Source organism: Vicia villosa, linkage group LG5 (assembly GCF_029867415.1).
Source record: "Vicia villosa cultivar HV-30 ecotype Madison, WI linkage group LG5, Vvil1.0, whole genome shotgun sequence".
NCBI classification, from domain to species: domain Eukaryota; kingdom Viridiplantae; phylum Streptophyta; class Magnoliopsida; order Fabales; family Fabaceae; genus Vicia; species Vicia villosa.
The window spans coordinates 87,402,322-87,428,455 of NC_081184.1; the positions used below are offsets into that span (position 1 = coordinate 87,402,322).

Here is a 26,134-nt window from a genome sequence, read left to right on the forward strand (position 1 = left end):
TAATGCCAAGTATAATTTCTACGAGTTTTGCAAAAACCTGCTTTATTTATCTTAAATTTCAGTTGGATAGAAATTTCTCTTGCTTCGAGCTTTGTTCTCGTCTCTTTATAATCAGATTTGAGTACCCCTAGTGTTCGCGTTTAATCAATTCCTTGCTTATAAAAAAAATTAGAATATTTTAAATTCATGCTCCAAATTATACTCAATATAAGAGGCAAAACTTCATGGGCCGGGAAAAACCGAAAGAAAAGGCCTGTTTCCTTGAAAGCCAACTTTATTAAAAGCTTCTTTTGTAATTTAAGGTAATTTACATATTATAATTACGTAACAAGTTTATTGTAAATTAAATAACGTAAGGACAACCTACAAAAGTTACTGGTATAGTTTTATGCATTGTAGTTTAAGGTTCTTTTGAAGAGTTACCGTGGTAAGGAATTAATTTTATCATTGGTGGTGTATGAATAAGTATTCATTAATTGAAGTAATAGTAAAATAAACTTTATTAAAGATTGATTTAATTTCATCCAAAAGATTAATCAAATGATTAATCCCTTATATTCCTACCGACGCCAAGTCATAAAACTAAACCCCATTTGATCTAATTTTTCACCAAACGTTTTCGAAAGAGACCCATCCAATATTAATAGATTTTATGTGAGATTCAATATTTGAAAATGACTTTTTAAAATCTAATTTGTACATCTGTAAATTTTATTAGGATTAATATGATAGCAAGTATTAATTTATAATAAAGGAATTGATACTCAACTAAAATTTATCATACCAAAAAGTTTACTTAAATTTTATTACTTTTAATATATTATTTATTTATTATTTTCTCTTATCTATTTTGATTATTATAAATAGTAATAAATATTATTTAAAAATTTATATTAATAATGTGTAAAATTTATTTCTTTATTTTTCAAAAAAATTAGTATTTTTCTGCTAATATAACATTTAAAATGAAATAAAGAATATATTTTGTTAGTTGTGTTATCTTTGATATGGCAAGCTCATGTAGTATTTAATTAATATAGATATTATTTAATTATTATTATTGCTATTATTATTATTGCTATTATTATTATTATTACATTAACTTATGTAGTTGTTTTAATAATATATGAAATTATAATGTTTAAATAAAAATTGATTATTTTACATTATAAATATATATTTTTTAATTTTAAACATTATAAACTCGATTGTACTAAACTAAATCAACATGTTAAACATTAATTTAGTTTATATTCCTAGAGTTTAATTGTTATGCAATGTCAGTGTAAAATTTTTTACACTATCAATGCATTACAATTACACAATTATATTACTTTAAATTAAAATAAAAGTCAAACACTTCCAACAAATTAACGGTTGTGATTTACTGACAGTGTAAAATTTCATTACACCGTCGGTGTATTTTAATTAAATTCATCTAACAAAAAAGCAAACACCGAATTAAATCAAATCAACTATTGTTTATAAGTTCAAATTTAATTTTTTTCTGCAAAATCAAATTAAACCAATCCATTACACTCATAATTTTTTTATTCATATAAAAGAGAAAAATATTTTTAATTTATTATTATTATTATTATTATCATCATATATTTATATATCCACAATTATAACAAAAGGTATAAACATAAAAATGATGCAAATAGAAAAATGCTAATTATAAAAGAAAATTAATTACACATTTAAAATTAAAAATACTTATTTAGCTTTAAGACAAATTTTTATATAAATGAATATTGATGACATTTTTTAAAACTTTTTCATGATATCAATATCAATTTTATAAAATCAGAACTACAACTGTCACACATTTATTGCGTTCATACATTCAGTATATTTTTAATCATTGAATTAAAATTGAATAGTCTAAATTTAAATTTAATTTTTAACTTTTACTAAAAATAATTATAAACAATTTTTATTTAAATAATATTTAACTTAATATTTAAGCTTTTGATCCCAATTTTATTAAATGTGTAATTGCGATAAATGCAATAGTTATCCCAATTTTCTTACATCTTCAATCCAACTCACACTAATTTAATCCCTCCCTATCCGTTTTCTACCATCATTTATTTATGTATATATAGACCTCACCTCATCATCACATAGTTAGTTCGAAAAGGAATCCCACCAAACACCACCTTCTACCTTAACATATCCATCTTTTTTCTTGTACTTTCGATTCTCATAACCAAAATTCAAAAATCATTGTCACCTATCTTTTGTTTTCACCATATCTTATTATTATATATAAATAACCAACAAATTTTTGTGTGTGATTTACATGGTTTTTTTTCTTCTATAATGTCTTCCAACAAGAAAAACATCATGAGAACAATTTTCACAACAAACGGAAGTTGTGGATCATGCGTAAAACCAAAAGCCATTCAAGTCCACGAACCAACCCTAAAACCAAAAACCTCCATCAACCATATCAAGATCACAAATCCAAGTAGCAAAACTTCTTCTACTACAACCTCCGGCGACCGAAACGGTGCCGTTTGCAGCGTCAACGACAGCGAAGAATTCTCAACCACCACGTTCTCAGAGGCCGATACAAATAACAACTACTCCGCACCCAAGCAGAGTCCGTTAATGAACACTGTGGCTGTCGAGAAGGACTCTGAAGATCCTTATCATGATTTCAAACACTCTATGCTTCAAATGATTTTTGAGAATGAGATCGATTCCGAAGACGATCTTCAAGATCTTCTCCGGTGTTTTCTTCATCTCAATGAATCATGTTATCATCGTGTGATTGCTAAAGTCTTCAATGAAATCTGTCATGAAGCTTTTCCTGATAAGGTTTGTAGTATTGCTACCAAATCTTTCGAATGAAGGTTGAATTATCAACGAAAATTACAGACGTAAAAAAATAAATATAGTTTGTCCATGTTCAGTGTTTGAATTTAAAATGGACAACAATATAGATATGGCTGTGTTTATTTGCAGATTTTATTAATGTGTCCTTTCATTTATTTAAATTGCAAGTTCAGCACAAGCATTTATGTAATATTCACTTTCTATATGAATGAATTCTAGGTGGTGAGTACTTCATATTCTAAAAATATTTAATATTTTTTTATTAACATTTTTATTTCTCACATAACCAAGGATAAAAAATGAGCTATATACGATAGAGATCGATTGCTATACAGTGTGCATCACAATCATTTACACATATAGCTTTATTACTTAGTAAATAATTAAAATAAAAATTAAATTTTAATAAATATTTATTAGTGACAATTAACTCACAAATTTTACACGCATCATATAATATAGTAAAGTAAAATAAATATTTTGGTAACTTTGCCATTTGGCCAGCCTGCATCTCTTCTTCTATTTTTAACTCTCTTATAGATGACAACTCCCCTTAATTGTATTTTATTTTTTTTTTTTATTATTTTCTTTTCTCTCATTACTTAATAGCATGAACAAATACAAATGATTTTTTCTTTACCCACCTCCCTATGGGGTCACCCCCAGCGAAAACTCCATTTTACCCCGCTTCGGAAATGCATTTCCGAAATATTTTTTTTTTCTAAATTTTTCCAGATTTCGGAAGTGCATTTCCGAAAAAATCCTAAAAATTGGGATTTTGACTAATTCGGAGATGAATCTCCGAAACAATAAAAAAAAATCTAAAAAAATCCCAAAAATTAATTTTAGGATATTAATTAATTCAATTATCATAAATTTGATATAATTTATGAGTAATGAATAATAATAATTATATATTTTTATATAATTTATGAGTTATGAATAATAATTATTATATATTTCTATTTTAATTCATATTTTAAAATTTAAAATAATTTTAATTAAAATAATTAAAATAACTTCACTTACAAAATGAGTTATAATTTTTTATTTATATATTTATATATTTATAATAATTATTATATATTTATATATTTACAAAAATAATTAAAAAAAAGAGTGTTTTAATTTATATATTTATATAATAATTATAATAATTATTATATATTTATAAAAAATATTATATATTTATATAATAATTATCATATATTAATTATAAATATATTTATACATTTATATAATAATTATAAAAATTAAAACAATGAGTGTTTTAATTTATAATATATATATTATATTTATATTTATATATTATATTTAATTTTAAATAATTCAAAATTTACTTATGAAATTAAGATGTTTTTGATTTATATAAGTTAGTAAAATAATTTTTAACTTCAAAATTGTTTAGGAAATTTTATACCTATTAATTGTATTGATTCACCTTGATTTTATACCTATTAATTGTATTGATTCACCTTGATTTTAATTTTTTAATAATTATTGAATTCTTTCGGAAGTGTATATCCGAAACATTTCAAGACCAATTTGGTCTTGGAATATTTCGGAAGTGTATATCCGAAGACACCCCCTCCCAAAAAAAATCGGAAGTGTATATCCGAAGACACCCCCATCCCAAAAAAAAGGTGTTTTCGGAAATGCATTTCCGAAAACCCAAAAAAGGGGGTGTTTTCGGAAATGCATCTCCGAAAACACCTTTTTTTCGTATTTTCGGAAGTGTATTTCCGAAATAAGACAAATTTTGAAAAAAAAATAAGCGTTTCGGAAATGCATTTCCGAAGTGAGGATATTTTGGGTTTTTCACCAGAGGTGACCAAGAAAAGAGGGAGGTGGGTAAAGAAATTTTCATACAAATAACCAAATCTACCAAATAATTGTTTTCTTTCACGCTTCCGACTTTTCACTGTCCGCAGCAATTCCACTCCCTATTCTCAATGCTCCTTTCCTATTCTCAATGCAAACCCTTCAATTATATTTTCTCTTCTCCCAATTCCTAATCATCAACCATTATTTTCTCATTTCCTCTCTCTCTCTCTCTCTCTCTCTCTCTCCTCCAAAAAAACTAGATCTCTCATTCTACCTCCATCGCCATTTAACATTGTTAGTTCTCTTCTCTCTCTGCTTCAAATTTGTCAAACCACAAAGAACTCTTCAATCATAAAGGAAGCATCTGATTCTACCTCTCAATCAGAAACTCATCTCTGTTGGAAACGAATAGTTCAAACCTACGCTCCTTTCTTATCTTCTGAAATTCAAATCACTTTTCATAAGATCTTTGTTATTTTGTGCTTTGTGTCTCAGGCTAAGGAAAGGAAGTAGGAGATTCTAGGGCTCAAAGAAGATCTAAAAGAATCTTAAGGTTCATCGTTGATTCAATCTCTTATTATAAATGCATATTCACGAGAAATTGTGCAATGATTTTGAGTTTTGTTTTTATTTTTAAATTCAGATGCTTTACATTGTGACCTCTTTCGTGAGAGTGCTTCTTGCAAGTTTTCATACCCCAAATTTGCCTGTCTTATTTAGTCGTACTAATTTTCATGGTTTTGTTCTTAAGTCTTTCACTAACATTTAGTTTTAAATATTAATCTATTGTTTATTTATAGCTTAATTCTAAATTAACTATTTAGGTTAAGCAGGTGTTTTTTTATTCTAATTATTGTTTAGGTTGACGTATGTCAAATGGAATGTTCAAACTTGCTAATATTCAATTAAATACCCTAGGTGCAACAAAATCAATTTGGTTTTTATTTGTATTCTTTTTTTTTTATCATCTCATTTTTCTTTAAACTAAAAGCTCATTTAGTTTTTTAAGAATTCATTTAAAAGTGAGTGTGGTTTATATAAATTGATACTTCTCATTGGGCCACACGAAGCCCATTTGAAATTTGCTGAATCAAATTATATGGGGGTTGTGTTGTAAAAATTAGGTCTGAATAATCTGAGGTTTGACCCATATCAATATTCACTTTTTACCCATTATTAGAAGAGTTGACCGAAGTCAACTAAATGTGTATTACCATTATTATTTATTATTATTCCTATATTATTAACTTTTTATTATATTATATTATTTTATTATTATTGTGGGAGTTTTGACTAAAGTCAACAAGGGAGTTTTGTAACCCTAATGATAGCGGCGCCCATCTTCTTCTTCACCAAGCAAACCTTAGGGCCTAATTTCCAAATCTTCAAACAAAATCAAATAAGGAATAAAATCATTATTGAATCAAAAATTAAAATATTTTCAATGATTAAATTATGAATACAAATGTATTTTCGGTCACATTTGTAACACCCCAAATCTACCCAACGGTTTAATAACAAAATCAGAGTGCAAAATTCCAAACAATCATGAGGTGTCACATTACAACTTTAAACAATCACATATCTCAGCTCATTAAACAGATACATAGCATATATTAATAGGGAGAACTCATAACCAAATCAACTTTAAAACAATGCAGCGGAATCATAAACTCATAAACTTCATATAATAACATCTTTGTCAACATGACAACAACTAAACAAATCGTCTTCATAAAACAACACAAAAATTAAACTCAAAACATAACAAAGCAACAAAGCTTCAATCCCCTCGAGTGCTACGTATCAGAGAAAAAGACACCAACTCGAGCTACTAACGGCAAACGACTACTCATCTTCGTTACTTGCACGTTACCAACAAAGGGTAACATTCAAACTGAAGGGGTGAGATATCAAACAGTATAAAGGAACTCTTTTCCATTTGGGCCATCGTCACTTTTCCGTTTTTAGGCCATCGTCGTGGTTGCCATTTTCAGACCGTCTCAAACTATCCAATGGATGCGACTCAATGATGCACATCCACAAAATAAAATATTCATAATACACAACAACATCGTCTCATCAACATTGACTGAATGCCATGATTTCAATGGCAACAACAATATCATTACTATTAGAGTAATTCAACACTTCTCAATCACTTCTTTACGATATACAATTATACATAATTATTCAACTTCACAATATATCACCAAATAGGGAGAATACAACTCAATAAAATTTTTCAAAAGCCATTCAAATCATTTTCATCAGTTAGACATTGATTTCAGCTTTATGGATGTTTATTACTCTTTCTACTAGTTGTATAAAGTTTGCTTTACAGATCTTAATCGGTGTTTCCTTGATCTTTTTGCTTAAATGCTTTGGATTTGTGTTGTTGTAGAAATAGACATCATAAATCTTGATTAGGGGATATCTGTTAGCTTAGATTCTAGAGATAGGATTAGGGTTAACATCCACATAATATCTAAGTTTAATGTCTCTGTGTTGTTCGATGGTTGAGACATCGTCGAAAGAGCAATATAGTTGAACTCTCGTCGGTGTTGCAGAAATGGACATTGATGTGAGGGATATGTGGTGGTTCTGATGAGTATTGTAGAATGAGTGCGGCGGAGTGATAAATCTAAGTTTGTGAGAAGTAGTTTAGATTCAAACCAGATAAGTTATTCTCTATCAAGAAGGAATTTTTTTTAAGTTCATATGTTATATTTTTCTTGTTTAATTAAAACCCATTTAATCCAAACTCATAACTAAGACTCTGTCGAACGGCAATTCAGTAGCACTAATCTCTCTGGACACGATAATTTCCCGGATAAATACTTCAAAAACTTTTGTTGCTTGCTGCTTTACCGCTCCAACAAAATGGCGCCGTTGCCGGAGATTGGTGTTTCTATAGAATTCGCATTGTGATAGTTGCTTTGTTTTTGAGTTTTGTGAATATCGTATATTTGTGAATTTCCTTATACTTGTATACTTTTGTATAGTTGATTGTATAGGTACATGTTTTAATTTTGTTTGGTGGACTTATAAAACAAGTTGAACTCGGATAGTTCCTTAATTTCCAATCTTCACTTTTCAACTTGTTTAGTTAATTTCACCAAACTTTTGTAAAAATTGTTGTTTTACTTATCGTTACGTGTTTGTTAATACATGTTGTTTACATATTATTGTAGATTATCTTGTTTTGTAATGTTTGTTTGTGTGTAGTTAGGACATTTTCTTTAGGTTGCGTTGAGGCGAAAACATTGACGTGTCGTGGAGGAAATTACTACCCGAGTACAATAAAGGCGTCGAGCTTACGACGTCAAACAAGCGCTTGTTAGGAGGCACCCCAACAGTTTTATTTTTCTGTTTTTCTGTAAATGAGCAGTGTAGGTGATAAGTGGAGGTTGCTCTGGGTTTCTATTTTGCTGCACTGGTTTTTGTTTATCTAGTGTAGCACGCGTCGCACGCAAAGAGGACGCGTCGCGCAGCCTGGGAGATGAAGTGCTTGGTTTGGTAGAACATAGGACACGTCGCGCGGTCTTGAGGGCGCATCGCGCGCCCAGTAGATTTTGGCCAGTGAATTATTTTTATTTGTTCATTTGTCTCTCCTCCGTTTTCCCACTTTTACCTAGGCCATTTAGTAGTAATTAATAGTATTATGTTTAATTCTTCTTGTTGTTGTTTGGATTCAAATTTTGGTCCGATCGCTTGAATTAGCATTTGGTATTTCTACGATTTTGATTGTTTCAACATGCCAATTGTGTGGTAATGATAGTGTTCAAAGTTGTACGTGCAAGGTACTCGTTTATCGTTTTCTATAGCATAACATGATTAGGAAACTTGTCATTTGTACAATAATCATGACATTCATTCTTTTAGCATTACTTGTTCATGATATGAATCACTTTAGTTCCCTTTTTCCACCATTTGTGAGGAAGCTTTCCATTGTTCATATATGCAGGAGACCGACAATTCTTATTTTAACTGAATTTTATTATGTTTAATCTGTTGTTTGTATTGATTTTGCGAAAGCATGAAAGTGATCAAGGCATTTGTTTGATTTTGAGAACAACAACCATAGCAAAATAGTCAATTCACCTTGTTAGTGAGTGATCTTTTGTTATCCCTGTTGAGCCTTTTTGTCAATGTCCATGTTGTTTTTGCTTAATGCTTGCTATGAATGTTTGGTTCTCATTTTTTGCATGGATGTTGATTATTTGTTTTATTGAACCCTTAACTTTGTGTTGATGTATGAGTTTTTACCTTGCCTTAGAAAGTAGAAAGTATTCACACATTAATGTTGGTTGAATTTAAGTTTTTACTTTGTTTGTGTGTTTTTGGTTTAAACCGTGCAATTGTTTCGTTTTTCTAAACTGTGTTGATTCTTGATTCTTTGGATTTTTACTTTTGATTCTTTGAGTGTTTGGCCTTTTTTAAGACAAACAGGTTTAAGTTAGGGAGAGTTTGATAAGTTCCAAAATATCGTTATTTTGTATATATGTTTTGTGGCACTTATCGAGACTTTTTGTTAATACCGTTTGAATAATTCCCCGTTTTGTTTGTAAACACGTCATGCAAATTCGAAGTATTTGGCGGTAACGCCACCCTATACACCACATTTCCAACCTTTTCCAAAATCAGACCAATAAAACAAGGAGTAAGCTTCTTAGACTTCAAGGCTCGCCCCACACCGGTCACCGGCGTGACTCTCAAAAACACATGATTACCAGCCTCAAATTCCAAATCCTTCCTCCGTTTATCATGGTAACTTTTCTGTCTACTTTGAGAAGTCTTCATCTTCTCTCGAATCAACTTCACTTTCTCAGTAGTCTCTCGAACCATCTCCGGTCCAAGTACTACAATCTCTCCATATTCATGCCAACACAATAGAGTCCTACACCTCCGACCATACAACGCTTCAAAAGGCGCCATTCCAATTCTAGAATGGTAACTATTGTTGTAAGTGATCTCGATCAATGGAAGATAAGTATCCCCCGAACCTCCCTGCTCAAGAACACAAGATCTCAACAAATCCTCCAATAACTGAATAGTCCTCTTTGTCTGACCATCTGTTTGAGGATGATACGCTGAACTCAACCTCAACTTAGAACCTAGTGTTCCTTGCAAACTTTTCCAAAAATCATAAGTAAACCTCGGAACTCTATCCGAAACAATACAAAAAGGAACACCATGCAGCCTTGCAATCACATTAGTATAAATATCTGCCAAATTCGAAACTGGATAAGTGATGTTAATAGGAATAAAATGAGCCGACTTCATAAGCCTATCAACGATCACCCAAATTGAATCATGTCCTCTTGAAGTATTAGGTAAGCCCATCACAAAATCCATGAAATACTATCCCATTTCCATTCCGGAACTTCTAACGGTTGCATTAACCCTGCAGGCTTCTGATGCTCAACTTTTGATTTATGACAAGTCAAACTTGCATACACAAACTATGTTATATCACTCTTCATTCCAGGCCAACAAAACAAATTCTTCAAATCTTGGTACATTTTAGTAGCTCCTGGATGGATACTCAAATTACTTCTGCGATCTTCTTCAAGAATCGCTCTCTTCATATCCACATCATCAGAAATGAAAATTCTATTACGGAATTTTAACACACCTTGCGCATCCAACTTGAAGTCACTATTCTCAGGTTGATCGGTTCCAAACATCGAATCTACTAACTTCACATCTAACTTCTAAGCTTCTCTGATACTATCCAGAAAATCATTATTAATCTTTAGCATACCCAACCTAACACTCTTCTGTGTTACCTCACAGACCAAACTCATATCTCTGAATTGCTCAATCAATTCTAATTCCTTAACCATCATTGCCGACATATGCAAAGTCTTTCGGCTTAAAGCATCGGCCATAACATTAGCTTTTCCTGGATGATAATTCAAACCGAAGTAATAGTCTTTCAACAATTCTAACCACCTTCGTTGTCTCATATTTAGTTCCTTCTGATCAAAAAAATACTTCAAACTCTTATGGTCACTAAATGCTTCAAATCTAGAACCATAAAGATAATGCCTCCAAAACTTCAGTACAAACACAACTGCAGCAAGTTCTAAATCATGTGTAGGATAGTTCTTCTCATGAATTCTCAACTTCCTTGACGCATAAAAAACAACTTTATCATTGTACATAAGCACACCTCCTAAACCCATCTTAGAAGCATCACAATATACCACAAAAGATTCTTCTGGATTAGGCAATATTAAAATCAGAGCCGACGTCAATCTTTTCTTCAACTTAGTAAAACTTTCTTCACATTGAATGTCCCACATAAAAGCCTTACCCTTACAAGTCAACATAGTCAACGGAAGTTCCAACGTAAAAAATCCTTCTATAAACCTTCTATAATAACCGGCTAATCTCAAAAAGCTTCTAATCTCGGTAGCCGACTTTGGAGTTTTCCATCGCAACACAGCATCTACTTTAGATGGATCTACAGCAATGCCATCACCTGAAATAACATGACCAAAAAAACTGACTTCTTTCAACCACAATTCACACTTGGACAACTTCGCATACAACTTCTTCTCTTTCAAAACTTGCAACACTAGTTTCTAATGTTCAGCATTCTCTATTTCTAACTTAGAGTAAATCAAAATATCATTAATGAACACCACCACAAACCGATCCAGATACTCATGAAAAATAAGGTTCATGTACTCCATAAATAATCCCGGTGCATTAGTAAGACCGAAGGGCATCACATAATATTCATAATGTCCATAACATGTTCTGAAATCCGTCTTCTGCATATCCTCATCTTTCACTTTAATCTGATGGTAACCCGACCTCAGATCAGTCTTGCTAAACACACAAGCACCAACCAATTGATCCATCAATTCATCTATTCTTGGAAGTGGATACTTGCTCTTGTTAGTTACCTTATTCAACTGCCTGCAATCAATATAAAGTCTCATACTCCCATATTTCTTCTTGACTAACAACACTGGAGCTCCCCACAATGATACACCGGGGTCTGGCAAACTTCTTCTCAAGTAGCTCCTCCAATTGCTTCTTCAATTCTAACAATTCTAATGCAGACATCTTGTACGGTGCCATAAACACATGTCTAGTACCAGGTATAAGGTAAATAGAAAATTCAACTTCTCTCTCTGGCGGTACATTAGGAATTTCATCAGGGAAAACTTTAGGAAATGCTCGCACCACCTGCAACTCATCTATTATAGCTTGATTCTCAATAAACAATGATGCCACCAACACGAACACTTGCACTTCTTCTTTCATTAACATGCGCAACTGTCTAGCAGATAATAATTCAACACTTTCCTCTTCAGGAGTAGAGAATCTCACCGACTTATCATAACAATTAATACGAACATGGTTATACTCTAACCAGTTCATACCTAAGATCACATCCAATCCTCTTAACGACAAGCAAATAAAATCAACAACAAAGTCTCTGTCGAAAATTGACATGGGACACTTTAAACACACAAGAGAAGTAGTCACTGATCCCTTAGCTGGAGTATCGACGACCATCTCTCCATTGATAGAAGACAACTTAAGACCCAATCTTTCAACATAATCAGCAGCAATAAAGCAATGAGTAGCACCAGTATCAATAATAGTAATTAAAGGAGTGCTATTAATGAAACTCTGACGAGTGCATCCTCACTAGTGGTCTGAATTCCCGACAAGGCGAACACCTTTCCACTAGCTTGTTCCTTCTTTGGTTTCAAGCACTTGCTACCAATGTGCCCCTCTTCACCGCAGTTGAAACAAACCATCTCCTTATGCTGGCATTTAGATGCCGCATGTCCAAACTTCCCACAATGGAAACACCTTTTCGCTTCAACAGTACACACAGTGCTCTTATGACCAGTTTTGCCACACTTGAAGCACACAATACCAGCAGGAGCATCTCCCCCAGTAGTTCTCTTGCCCTCAGTAGCTTTCTGCTTACCTTTCCCAGCAGGACCATCATACGGCTTGCCACGATTCTGTTGGCTCTTGCCCTTCCTCTCAAAAACCATCTTATAGTGACCATTACTATCCTCCTCATAAAAGCGACAACAATCAACCAAATCCGCAAAGACACGAATTTTATGGTAGCCAACCGCTTTCTTGATCTCAGAACGCAATTTATTCTCAAACTTAATGCACTTAGAAAATTCAGCAGTCGGTTCATTATAATGCGGATAAAACTTGGCTAACTCAACAAACTTAGCAGCATACTCAACAACCGACTTATTTCCTTGCTTCAACTCGAGGAATTCAATCTCCTTCTTATCCCGAACATCTTCAGGATAGTACTTCCTCAAAAACTCCCTACGGAACACAACCCAAGTGATCTCCTCACCTGCAGCCTCCAATATCTGACGAGTCTCTAGCCATCAGTCATTAGTCTCAACTGCTAGCATATGAGTCCCATACCGAACCTTCTACGCTAGAGTGCAATCCATCACACGAAATATTTTTTTCCATCTCCTTCAACTAAGTCAAAGCGCCATCCGGATTATACGTACCCTTGAAGGTAGGCAGACTCTCCCTCTAGAAAGTCGCAAAGCTACGAGATCTAGCATTCTCTTTAGCATTCGGCTGATTCAGCAAAGCTTGAACCATTACTTTCAAAGCAGCAGCAATTGCAGTATCATTCCTTTCGGTCATCTCAACTCGTCACTACAACACAAAGAGCAATAAGAAATAAATAACAATACTTGATTTCTAGACCACACTATGACTTAACAACTTGGTCGGACGAACCGACATACTCTGATACCACTAATGTAACACCCCAAATCTACCCATTGATTTAATAACAAAATCAGATTGAAAAATTCCAAACAATCATGAGGTGTCACATTACAACTTTAAACAATCACATATCTCAGATCATTAAACAGATACATAACATATATTAATAGGGAGAACTTATAACCAAATCAACTTTAAAACAATGCAGCGGAATCATAAACTCATAAACTTCATATAATAACATCTTTGTCAACATGACAACAACTAAACAAATCGTCTTCATAAAACAACACAAGAGTTAAACTCAAAACATAACAAAGCAACTACACGTCAATCCCCCTGAGTGCTACGTATCAGAGCAAAAGACACCAACTCGAGCTACTAACGATAAACGGCTACTCATCTTCGTTACCTGCATGTTACCAACAAAGGGTAACATTCAAACAGAAGGGGTGAGATTTCAAACAGTATAAAGAAACTAATGATAATACTTATAGAGAAAATAAGATCATACACTATTCACCACTTCTCATCTCAAAGCAGCTTGTGTCACAACGACAATGTTATTAATCAATCATAATAACATATTCAAATTCACAACTAAGTCATCAACAGTTACAACATTCACTTCATAATCACCACAACAATCAAACGCAACTTAATATGAGACTCAACATTATGCATATGCATGTGGTACCAGTTGGAGTAAAACTCCCGTCTCAAAAATTTGCCATTTGGGCCATTGTCACTTTGCCGTTTTTAGGCCATCGTCATGGTTTCCATTTTCAGGCCGTCTCAAACTATGCAATGGATGCAACTCAATGATGCACATCCATAAAATACAACATTCACAATACACAACAACATCTTCTCATCAACATCGAATCAATGCCAAGATTTCAATGGCAACAACAATATTATTTCTATTAGAGTAATTCAACACTTCTCAATCACCTCTTTACGATATACAAACATACATAATTATTCAACTTCACAATACATCACCAAATAGGGAGAATAAAATTCAAGAAAAGTTTGCAAAATCCATTCAAATAATTTTCATTAGATAGACATTAATTTCAGCTTTACGGAGCTTCAAACGGTGGGTAAAAAGGAGTTACGGATCAAAAGATACAACAAATAGAAGTTTCAAAAAGTTTTTGCCAGCAAAGTTCGCTTAGCGGGCTTCAAGCGCGCTTTGCATAACTAAAAACAGTAGCGCACACTTTCACAATCTCGCTTAGCAGACCATTCCCGCTTAGCGGACTCGCGATTTTCAAAAATTTCTTCCCAGACTTCGCTTAGCGGACCAGGGGTCGCTCGGCGGGCGTGCAATTTTGCAGAAAATGACAGCAAACTCTGTTCTGTGAAAACCATTCAACTATGCCATAATCACTTCCAAACATCAATTAAAAGCACATATAACCAGTATTGAACATTCATTAACAACAATCATTATCAAAAATATATTTAGAACATAAACTCATAGAATCTAGCATAAACCCTAACAATTTCAAAGTCACAACCATGGGTACTAAGCATATAATCAAAACCCCACCATAATCTATCATCATACAATCCCTTATCATGAAAGAATATCACCCTTACCTTGGAATTTGGATTGAAGACAACTCTATATTCTAATTTGGATTTGACCTAGCTTTCTCTCCTCTTCCCTTCTTTCAACAAATGATCTTCTAATTTTCTATTTTCTCAATTTCCCTTGTTTTGTTGAACTTACTAACTTATTATTACTAATGGGCTCTAATTAGAACCTCTCACTTACTAACACTAACACTAAATTAGGCCCAATAGCTAATAGTCTAACTATGCCATTACTACTAATTCCCAATAAAATAACATAAAACTAATTAATCACATAATTAACATATAAATCACACAACATACAATAAAGTAGATAATTGAAATAAAAACGGGCGTTACAAGATTCATAACAGATACAGAAACCCTAGTTTGTAAATCTAGATCAATCTCTAACTTCTAACAATAGAATCAAATCAAATCCCTAATCAAATTGAATCAATTACAGATTCTTAACTACAAATCAACATAAAATTTCCTAATCCATTTCTAAACCTAATACTATAAATCAGAAGGAAAAATATAAAAAAAAGGGATTCTGGAACCCTTGGCGAATCTCTTGAGCTAATCACAAACCATTCCCCTCCAGTAAAGCTTGTCATCAAAAGAGGATTAGGGTTCATCATTAGAATCCTAATTTCCCTAAGCTTGGACCCATCCATTTGTACCTGGAAACCAGAGAGAGAAAAGAGAATTAGAAGAAGGATTGAAAAGAATCATAAAGGAACTCACGAAGGGAATCACCATAAGATTCAAGTAAGCCTAAATCTACTTAGATTTTAGGATGGTTTGTAATGATTGATGTTTATTGTGATGATTTTTGCTTGGGATGGTGTTTGAGGGTAGCCGATTTCACCATTTCTGGAAAATGGTTGAAGTTAGGGTTCATGTATTCATAGGGTTAAGGTTCATCTTCATCGTTTCTAGAAAATGATTGAAGGTTTTGGGTTTGGTTGAATGTTTAGGATTAGGGTTATTGGCTTGGGTTGAAGGTTTGGAACAAATCTGAGTTCGGGATGAAGATCACTTGAAGATCTTCATCCGATCTGGGGATTTTGGGTTGAGGGGTATGAAGGGTTGAAGGTTCCGGTTATGCTTCAACCAGAAACCTGGGTTTAGGGGGCGATTGGTGGTGGTTAGAAGGCAGAGAGGAGAGCGTCGGGTTGAGAGGATAAGAAAGAGTGAGAGAGAAATCTGTAGGGAAGAGAGATAAAGATGGTGAGAAAATGAAATTAAAATTAAAAGAAACGAAATAAAATACTTCCTCCCACGTTTTTCATTGTTGTGAAATCCTGTGTCTCTCCACTACCGTGTACCCGTGGTCAACGTTTCATCTCGTTTGTCCATTAGCTTTACCATGATTAGCGCCCCAAAGCTAGACTCTGGGAGCCTTATGATCTCAATCGTACGCTCTAAGAGTCGCGGACGCATGTTAACGCCTATGCCCTGTCTCACCTGATCCAAACGGATCAAGGTGAGTTATTTGGGCCATGCCCATTCTAATAACACCCCTCCTTGTACTTGTTTTGATAAAAACAATACAATCTACACCCCCTTGCAACTGGGCTCAATCCACATTTATTTTAACTAATACACCCCCTAGCTTATTGAGTTCAAATTGACATTTGGGCTTAATTATTTACCAATACACCTATATTTCTAAATTGACACCCATACACCCTTTTAACTAAACAATTTATTTTATTTTAAAATTCTGATCTAATGTTTATAATTATTAATATTTATTTATTTGTTGTAATTCATAAAAAAAAACAATATTTGGGATATTTATATTTTTTTAGCAACTTAAAACTATTTTTTTATCAATCCCTGAATATTTTTTTTCATATATTTAATTACTAAATTTTAATTTATTTATCATAAATTAAAAATCTCAAAATATCTAAAACTTTTTTTTCACTAATACCAAATCAATAAACTTTAAAAAAAGAGGATTGTATAATTGCTTTCTAATTAATCTTCACACTACGCCAATGACTATGTTATTTTCTAAACCAGCTGAATTTTAAAGAAGCGTTCGAAAGCAGTTACACAACCTCATAAAAACAACCAATCAAATATATCAAACTACGATACTCTGACTTCCTCATTGCACTAGAAGATACGTAGGCATAGGGTTTCGAAACCCTAGAGAGTACCATAATAAGTATAAAAAATGTCCCTTGATTAATAAATAAAAATAAACTAATAAAAGCATGTTGTATAGAAATCAATAAATACGCCTCAAACCTAAACCTATAGGGGGTCCCCTTGAGTAAAAGGGAAATAAATGGTGCTTAACACCTTCCCTTTATTTAATTAACTCGTGAGTTTAGAACCTTTGAAAATCTAGGGTTATCCATTTAATTCCTTTTCCTTAGGATAAAAATAATGGTGGCGACTCTCTAAAATTTTAAGTCAGTTGCTACATGTTCTGGACCGGCCCAATCCAATCAATTGGGCCATTCCCGCCTTCGGCCCAATACACTTCAGAGCGCACGTGGTGGTTTCCATCCGACCAGACTGGGCAAACTTGCCAAGTAACCGACCACGAGGACCCCTCGTGCTCGGTAAATAACCAGTCCACGCGTTTCCTAAATATCCGACCTAGAAGGAGGAGTCCAATCCGTTCCAAAAACATCCTATAAATAGCCCTCTACATACAGAGGGCAAGGTAATCTTTTTCTTACCCCAAAAACTCTCTTACTTCGTTGTACCTTGTGGAATACATACTTACTTTGGCATTGGAGTGCCTTGCAGGTACAACACCTTTTTCCCCTCTCAACCGCTCGGAACTTCAAGCCTTCATTGTTGTTGGCCAACTGATCTGCTCGGTAAGATCAGTGGCGCCGTCTGTGGGAATCCTAGCTCCCCCGTTCCTCTTCTTGCACTTTCTTGATTCATTCTTGCCTCCCACAAGAACCCAGGAACCAAAACTTTAATCAAATCATTACTCATGGCCGGCAATAACGAAGATTCCTCTTCCTTAGACGCTGCAATACTCAAGAAAAATGACATCTCCGTCGTTCCTCCTTCCAGAAACACCGTCCCTCGAGACGGAATCACGACGTCCCCTTCTCCAAAAGATCTCCAAGGTGATCCATTTCATCGTTCCAAAGATACAAGCGGGAAGGACAATCAAGAAGAAATTCTGGGCAACCCTTTCCTCTCCAAAGAACAAACTCCTCAAGACCAGACCATAAATGCTGTTCTAGTTGCTCTTGCCCAGACCAATGCGCTCATACAGCAGCAAGGTGACCGGATCGGGGCCCTCGAACAGAGGCGCCGCTCAAAAACTCTCCCCGATCGCAAAGCTTATTCTCGACGCGACGTAGTCCCCAAGAAACGCCCTCGTTCCCCCTCCCCCAGGGAAAACACAGGCCCATCTTCCAAGAAGGGGTTGAGCAAGCAGCGTTCCCGACACCGCTCACCATCCCCTCGGCTAAAAAGGAAGTCTGGATCACCCCCAGCAAGACACCACGACAACCGGAGGCGACACAGGCGTAGCCAGAGCCGGTCTTGTTCTCCGTCCGCCAGCGACGAAGAAGAAGAGCGCCATGGTCCTCTATCCCAGGCAATCTTTGAGGCTCCCCTGCCAACCGGTCTCGAAAAACCCCCTGCGCTAGGGACCTACGACAGGACCACTGATCCGGACGAGCATATTGAGAACATCGACGCCCTTCTTGACTACAGAGGAGTGCCCAGTGCCATTAAATGCCGTTTGTTCCCTACCACCCTGCGAAAGGGAGCCATGACCCGGTATAAAAGTTTGCCGGACGAGTCCATCACATCATGGAGGGTGCTTGGAAAACTTTTTTCTAGACATTTCACGGCCTCCCGAAGACACCCCAAGCCAGAAGCCTCCTTGGAAGCCATTATCCAAGGAAAGGACGAGTCTCTACGGGCGTACATAGAAAGATTCAATAAGGAAGCCGTACAGGTATCCACCACTGCCCATATGAAGAAATTCTTGCTCGAGCGCGGCCTCCGGCCACGCTCAGACTTCGCTAAAGCCGTCGGAATTGAAACACCGGCCACTCTGGATGAATTCTTCCTCAAAGCCCAAGCCTACATTCAATATGAGGAGAAAGAAGCCGCCCGCGCCGTTCGCAATTCCAGGCACGAAGAGAGCAGTAAAAATGCACGCCAAGATGAGTCTCGTTGGAGAACTGACAAAAAGAAAGATGATAAAACTCGGGACCCTAAGGATTACAAAACCCCTGCGGGGAAGTTCCGAGAGTACACCCCGCTGAACGCTTCAAGGGAGCGCATCTTGAACGAATGCGCAAACGCCGAGTTTCAGACGGGAAAAGTCCGGTTCCCAAAGAGCATGCCCGCCCGGCCAAACGTGGATAAATCAAAATTCTGCCGATTCCACAAAGGCCACGGGCACAACACCGAGGATTGCATCCACCTTAAAGATGCCATAAAGATATTAATCAGGGAAGGGCACTTGAAACAATACGCAAAAAAGCAGGAGGCTACCAAAGAGGCTAAACCAATCGCCGAAGAAAAACCGGCAGAGGACACGCCCGCCATCCAAGTGGCCATGAGCGTGACCAGGCCGGAAGATTTTTATCTCCCGGATTGGGCCAGCGCTGCAACCACCAACTCCTCGTACAGCGCCTGGGAAATTTACCCATCCACAATGGTTATATCCGGCGGAGGATTCGGCAAATTGACCGTCGGATCCGTTAAACGCAAATTTGACGAACTAATCTCGTCCGACGCGAGCATAGCCTCAACCTTCGACCACGCCAAAGGCAGTCCTTCCTCAATAACTTTTTACAAAGAAGAATTGCCCGGAGGAGCACCTAACACGACCATCCCTCTCCTCATCCGAGCCCGGATAGCTAATTTTGACGTGCGACGCATATTGGTCGACCAGGGAAGTTCAGTGGACATCATGTACGCCCAACTATTCAAAACATTACAGCTGAATGACAGTCACCTTACCCTATACATGGGGTCAGATTTATAAGGATTAAATGGCACGATAACCAAGCCATGGGGGTTCGTGGAACTCATAGTCTCGATCGGATCGGCAGAGGCCACAAGGGCAGTGAAAATCCAATTTCTGGTCATCGACTGCCCATCAATATACCAGTGCATCCTCGGACGTCCCACTCTGGCCGAACTGATCGCGGTCCCCTCAACCGTACACCTCAAGCTCAAATACTATACGACCAAATGACAAGTAGCAACGCTCAACAGCGACATCGAAGCGGCCATGAGATGTTTTGAGGTCTCCGCCAAGGGCCTGAGTGCGATAAAGACACCAGCCCAAGAGAAGACAGCGACCAACGCTACCTCAGAAACCAACAAATCTATGCCCCGCATCGACACTGTAGACCTCGACAGTCGTTTTCTGGGAGAACATGAGCAGAACATTAACTCAAGCACATCAGAAAGGATCCTCCGGCCGATCCCTGACGGAGACTTCGAACTCGTGGCCCTCGGAGAAGATCCGACCAGAGGAGTCAAGATCGGATCAGACCTGCCAGACCTGGCCAAAAGACAACTCAAAGCTTGCCTTCGTGAAAATGCCGACCTATTCGCTTGGAGCGCTGCAGAGATGCCCGGACTCGACCCAGAAGTGGCTTGTCATCACCTGACCATCGACCCTGCCTGCAAGGCCGTCGCTCAGAGGAGAAGAAAATAATCACCAGAAAAAACGGCTGCGGTCGAACTAGCTGTAAAAGACCTCCTAGAGGCCAAGTTTATATCTGAGGCCAAGTACACTACTTGGCTCTCCAATGTTGTACTTGTTAAAAAATCAAATGGAAAATGGAGCATGTGCACTGACTACACCGATCTTAATAGGGCTTGCCCAAAAGATGCTTATCCTCTCCCTAACATAGATAAACTAGTCGATAACTCCGCCGATTTTAAATTACTTTCATTTATGGACGCATATTCCAGGTATAATCAAATACCCATGGCCAAAACAGACAAGAAATATACGCCCTTCATGACCGAATCGGGCAATTATTACTACAACGTAATGCCCTTCGGTCTAAAGAACGCTGGTGCGACTTACCAGCGCATGATGAACAAAGTATTTCGAGCATAGATAGGCGATATGCTCGAAGTCTATATGGACGATATGATCGTCAAATGCCAAAGGGAAACCGATCATGCCGCCCACCTTAAAAAGTTTTTCGAGCAAGCCCAAAAGTGTAAAATGAGATTCAATCCGGAAAAATGCACATTCGGCGTCCGCGCAGGAAAATTCCTCGGTTTTTACTTAACAGAAAGAGGAATCGAAGCAAACCCGGACAAATGCAGGGATTTCTCAGATTTACCCACTCCAAATTCAAAGAAGTCAATCTAAACCTTGAACGGCATGCTCACGTCACTATCCAGGTTCGTGGCCAAATCTGCGCAGCACGCCCTGCCACTATTCAAACTCCTACGCAAAGAACCTGCATTCGAATGGACGGAAGAGTGCGAACGCGCCCTTACCCACCTCAAGCGGGCCCTATCTAGCCCGCCAGTTTTATCTAGGCCGGAAGCTGGAGAAATCTTGTACCTCTATCTCGCCGTATCCACCGAGGCCGTCAGCGCGGCCTTGATACGAGAAATCCCGGAAGGCCAGAAGCTCATTTACTTCACTAGCAAAGCACTCCAGGGCCCCGAGATTAGATATCAACAGATTGAAAAGGTCGGACTCGCGTTAATAACCGCAACCCAAAGACTCAGACATTATTTCCTAGCACATACCATAGTCGTGCGAACCGAGCAACCCGTAAAACAATTACTTGCACGCCCCGACATGGCCGAAAGAATGCTCCGGTGGTCGTTGGAACTTGCAGAGTTCGACATTAAATACGAAGTAAGAAAAACCCTTAAAGCCCAGGTCTTGGCAGATTTCGTGGCCGAAATGGCCTTCCCCGAAACAACAAACAACAACACCCGAAGATGGACCTTGTATGTGGACGGTGCTTCAAGCTCAACCGGCAGCGGAGCAGGGATCATTCTTGAAAATGGAGAAGGAACCCTCATAGAGGTATCCCTTTCACTATCATTCCCGACATCCAACAACCAAGCAGAATATGAGGCCCTGCTAGCCGGGCTGCGCCTCGCAAACGACTTAGAAGCCGAAGACATTGAGGTATTCACCGACTCTCAACTGGTTGCATCCCACATCTCGGGCAAATATCAGGTTAAAAGCGAAGCCCTCGCCGAATACCTGACCCTCGTGAAAGAAAGGCTGGCCCGATTCAGGAGCGCCAAAGTAAAACACATCCCAAGGGAACACAACACGCGGGCAGACGTCCTATCAAAACTGGCGAGCACAAGAAAGAAGGGAGGTAACAAATCCGTACTCCAGGAGATATTGCTAAAACCCAGTACCAAGACTTCATCTTCCCTCTCACTCGTAAGCGCAATTGGGGACGCATCCTGCTGGATGACCCCCGTATACAATTACTTAACGAGTGACCTCTTGCCCGCCGATCCGAAAGAGGCCTCCACCATCCGAAGACGAGCTTACTCGTACGTCTTAGTCGAAAATCACCTCTACCGGCGAGGATTTTCCATACCTCTCCTCAAATGTATAGACGAGGGCACAGTCTCCCACATACTCTGAGAGATACATGAAGGAATCAATTCCCAACATCTAGGAGGAAGATCACTCGCTCGGAAGGCTCTCCGAGCAGGCTACTACTGGCCGACGATGCAAGACGACGCCAAAGAATACGTTAAGAAATGCGACAAATGCCAACGTTTCGGGGACATGCACCTCGCGCCCCCCAACGAACTCAAATCCTCATCGTCTCCCTGGCCATTTGCGTGGTGGGGGATGGATCTCCTCGGTCCGTTCGTGACCGGAAGCAATCAGAACAAGTATCTCATAGTTGCGGTCGACTATTTTACCAAATGGATCGAGGCCGAGCCACTGGCCAAAATCACATCCTTGAACGTGCTCCGCTTCTACAAAAGAAACATCCTCGCCCGGTTCGAGGTACCATTAGCTATCATCACCGACAACGGCACCCAGTTCACAGACGGGCGCTTCCAAGAATTCGTCACGAAATTAGGTATGAAGCAACATTTTGCGTCAGTCGAGCACCCACAAACGAACGGGCAAGCAGAGGCCGCCAACAGAGTAATTTTGAGGGGCCTCAAGAGAAGACTAGACGAAATAAAAAGGGGATGGGTAGAAGAGCTGCACAGCGTCCTATGGGCTTATCGCACCACCCCACATTCCACTACCGGGGAGACCCCCTTCCGACTGACGTACGGAACGGAGGCCGTGATCCCCGTCGAAATCCATGTGCCCTTGAGACGCATCGAAGATCCACTCGAGACAGAGGGTAACACCGAAGCAATCAGGGAAGAGCTCGACCTGGTCGAAGAAATTCGCACTGGGGCCGCTCTACGCGAAGCTTCACTTAAGCAAAAAATCGCCCTAAGACATGACGTTAAGGCCATAAAACGGGAATATAAAATAGACAGCCTAGTACTAAAAATAAACCACAAAGATTCCCGAGAAGGCAAACTGGCCGCGAATTGGGAAGGCCCCTATCGTGTCCGGGCAAGGACAAAAAATGGGGCATACTACTTAGAGAATTTTCAAGGAGAAGAACTCGCTCGACCTTGGAACACTGAAAAACTTAAACAGTATTACAGTTAGAAACACAGGTGCGGCATGGTACGCGCCGAGCACCTATAAATATTACAATACGACAGAAGCCTACTCTATTAATCGAACAGACTCTTTGTCCTTCGAGGGGCCCGAACACCGAGCTTCCCCATCGTAATCATGTACCACGAAGGCAGAACGCCCCGCTCGCGAGGGGACCGTTCACGCCATGAGCACCGGAGATCAATACAACGAAATCCGAGACTCACCATTAGCCAGGCACATATCCCCGGCAATCGACCACAGCTCCACACACTAGGCGATCATTACGTTTTAAATCGATCAGATCTCCATAAAAAGCAAAATAAACACTTAAAGACAGCAACAATACTTTATTCTTGATTTGTGAAAATTACAAAACAAACATCAAATGAAAAGAAAACACTTCATTCCTCCCGATTGGAAAATTCCTCTGAGTGAACATACTGATACCAATCTTCATCCCACTCGGTCTCGGAACCATCCGCGTCAGTCACGATGTCGCACGCTCGCGAAAAATGAACAGAGTCGCCACCAATATATTTATCCCATAAGGGAAAGGAATATCAGACAAACTGGCAAAGGAAGGAACAGGGTCTTGCGACCAGAGAATCAAGGTACGGGAGTCGGTTACGCAAGGGGAAGGTATTAGCACCCCTCGCGCCCATCGTACTCGATGGTATCCACCTATGTTTGTTTCTATCTAAAGGGTGTGTACTATGTCTATGTCTAAATGCGAATGAATGCAAAATGTAGGGAAAAGAAAGAATTGTACTCGCACGGGCCCTACCCCGCTGCCTACGTATCCTTTTCAGGAATCAGAGTTACCGTAGCTCGGCTAACGATTTTCTGTTTGTTTTGTGTTTTTTAATTGGGCGGAATTAACGCTCACGCTCTTGCATAAGGGATCGACCTAGGATGCAATGGAGCGGAGATAACGGTGCCCTTAGGTGCCAAGCAGGCAAAAGAAAAAGAAATGATTGGTTTGTGTTTTTTAGGGTAATTCCATGATGACGAGAACCTACCACCAGGTCTCGCATCACTTCCTCACCTTTGTTTTAAGTCTGAACATTTATTAGGTTTTTTTGAAGTGTTTTTGGTTGGTGTTTTTTAAGGGGATTTTATTCAAGTATTTATTAATGTTTTATGGTTGTAAAAGAAAAAGAATGAAAGGGGGAGACTAGCCTATTTCTAATTCTATGTTGTAAGATATTCTAAAAGGAAAATGAGGGAAGAAAAACAATTAAACGGATTAAAGCAATATTAAAGACCAAGGGTATTTTAGACATTTCACAATATGGAAAATATTCACAAAGAAAAAAGAAGTAAATCTAAACTATTTGTGAAAATATATTCATGAACTATTTTATTTTTATTTAAGGAAAAAAAACTAATTTGAATTAATAAAGAAGACTATTATCTATTTATGGTTTTTTTTTTGTATGAAAAACTATTTATTAAAATTCTACAAAAATACTAATTAAAAGTCACTTAAAAGAAATTTAAAAAAAAACTAGTTGGTAGGAAAATTATTTTTGTTGTTTTTTTATCTAAAAGAAAAAAAAACAATTAATCAATCAAAGAGAATAAAAGAAAAGAAAAAAAAAACTATTTTTATTACCTAGTTTGGTGAGGGAGGAGAGAGAGTAGTGAGAGAAAGGAGAAAGGAGAAGGAGAGAGAGAGAGAGAGAGAGAGAGAGAGAGGAGAAAGAGAGTAGAGAGAGAGAGAGAGGAGAAAGAGAGTAGAGAGAGAGAGAGAGAGAGAGGAGAAAGTATAGTGATATAGTGAAGTGTGGAAGTGAGAAATGGTTGGTGCATAGGTTTCTATTTATATGGGCAACCATTGGTTTGTAATTCACAATTCTTGGATGTGGGACTTGGGTTAGTTTGCAATGCCTCTTTCTCATTTTTCCAATGTGGGGCTTGCAGCACACTTTTTCTCATTTTTCCAATGTGGGACTTTAGTGTGTGTGTAGTGCAATTGTGTGTTGTTTTACTCTTTTTCCTTCATGCTGTGGTGCCTACTTTGAACACTTATATCTCGAACCATGGGCTGTGAAATGATGCAAGAATGGGGTCATATCAAAGAGGGCATGGGATAGAACAAGATTGGTGTTGAAAATGTCTCAAGCTAAGGCTTGGAAGTATGAGAAAAATGGCCTTGAATTCATGCAAATACCACTGCACACGCCCAGCAGCTTGCTGTCACCTGCGTATGGCCAGAACGTGACTCTGCGAGGGTGGTACTTTGAGCCTCTCTATCTCGATCAATACATGTCCAAAATCAGTGATACTGGTCTCATTGGATAGAGGACATGGCAAGGAATAGCTTAGAACTGGGCTTGTTTAAGATAGAGACTTGTGGAGGAAGAAATAGGCTTTGACATTTGGTCCACCACGTGTTTGCTGAAATGCGTTGCGTGCCCAGAATTCTGTGTCATGGCTGCCTGCAGAATTTGGTCAGGGTTGGGGCACCACTTT

At 37.6% G+C, this 26,134-nt stretch overlaps 3 protein-coding genes across 3 annotated transcripts; 2 read left to right on the forward strand and 1 right to left on the reverse strand.

Moving 5' to 3' along the window:
* The first annotated feature begins 2,090 nt into the window (after positions 1–2,090).
* LOC131606823 (transcription repressor OFP6-like) lies at positions 2,091–3,069 on the forward strand. The gene has a single exon (XM_058878938.1). It carries the CDS (start codon positions 2,329–2,331, stop codon positions 2,860–2,862), a length of 534 nt encoding a protein of 177 aa, XP_058734921.1. The 5' UTR covers positions 2,091–2,328; the 3' UTR covers positions 2,863–3,069.
* An 8,541-nt stretch (positions 3,070–11,610) lies between these two features.
* LOC131604960 (uncharacterized) lies at positions 11,611–13,338 on the reverse strand. The gene is made up of 3 exons (XM_058877369.1): positions 13,242–13,338; positions 12,333–12,880; positions 11,611–12,231 (listed from the first exon to the last, which is right to left on the reverse strand). The coding sequence occupies exons 1-3, from the start codon at positions 13,336–13,338 to the stop codon at positions 11,611–11,613; spliced, it is 1,266 nt and encodes a 421-aa protein (XP_058733352.1).
* Positions 13,339–21,373: 8,035 nt separating this feature from the next.
* LOC131604962 (uncharacterized) lies at positions 21,374–22,618 on the forward strand. Its single transcript, XM_058877370.1, has one exon. It carries the CDS (start codon positions 21,374–21,376, stop codon positions 22,616–22,618), a length of 1,245 nt encoding a protein of 414 aa, XP_058733353.1.
* Positions 22,619–26,134: the final 3,516 nt, after the last annotated feature.

Excerpts from the sequence above, each read along its gene's own strand:
- LOC131606823 (XM_058878938.1), top strand. The coding sequence starts at position 2,329 with ATGTCTTCCAACAAGAAAAACATCATGAGAACAATTTTCACAACAAAC.
- LOC131604960 (XM_058877369.1), bottom strand. The coding sequence starts at position 13,338 with ATGACCGAAAGGAATGATACTGCAATTGCTGCTGCTTTGAAAGTAATG. Across the intron at positions 12,881-13,241 it reads TAAAGAGAATGCTAGATCTC|CCAAGTTTTATCCGCATTAT; the intron begins GTAGCTTTGCGA and ends TTGTTGAGTTAG. Across the intron at positions 12,232-12,332 it reads CCACTAGTGAGGATGCACTC|TTGTCTTCTATCAATGGAGA; the intron begins GTCAGAGTTTCA and ends TTGGGTCTTAAG.
- LOC131604962 (XM_058877370.1), top strand. The coding sequence starts at position 21,374 with ATGCTCACGTCACTATCCAGGTTCGTGGCCAAATCTGCGCAGCACGCC.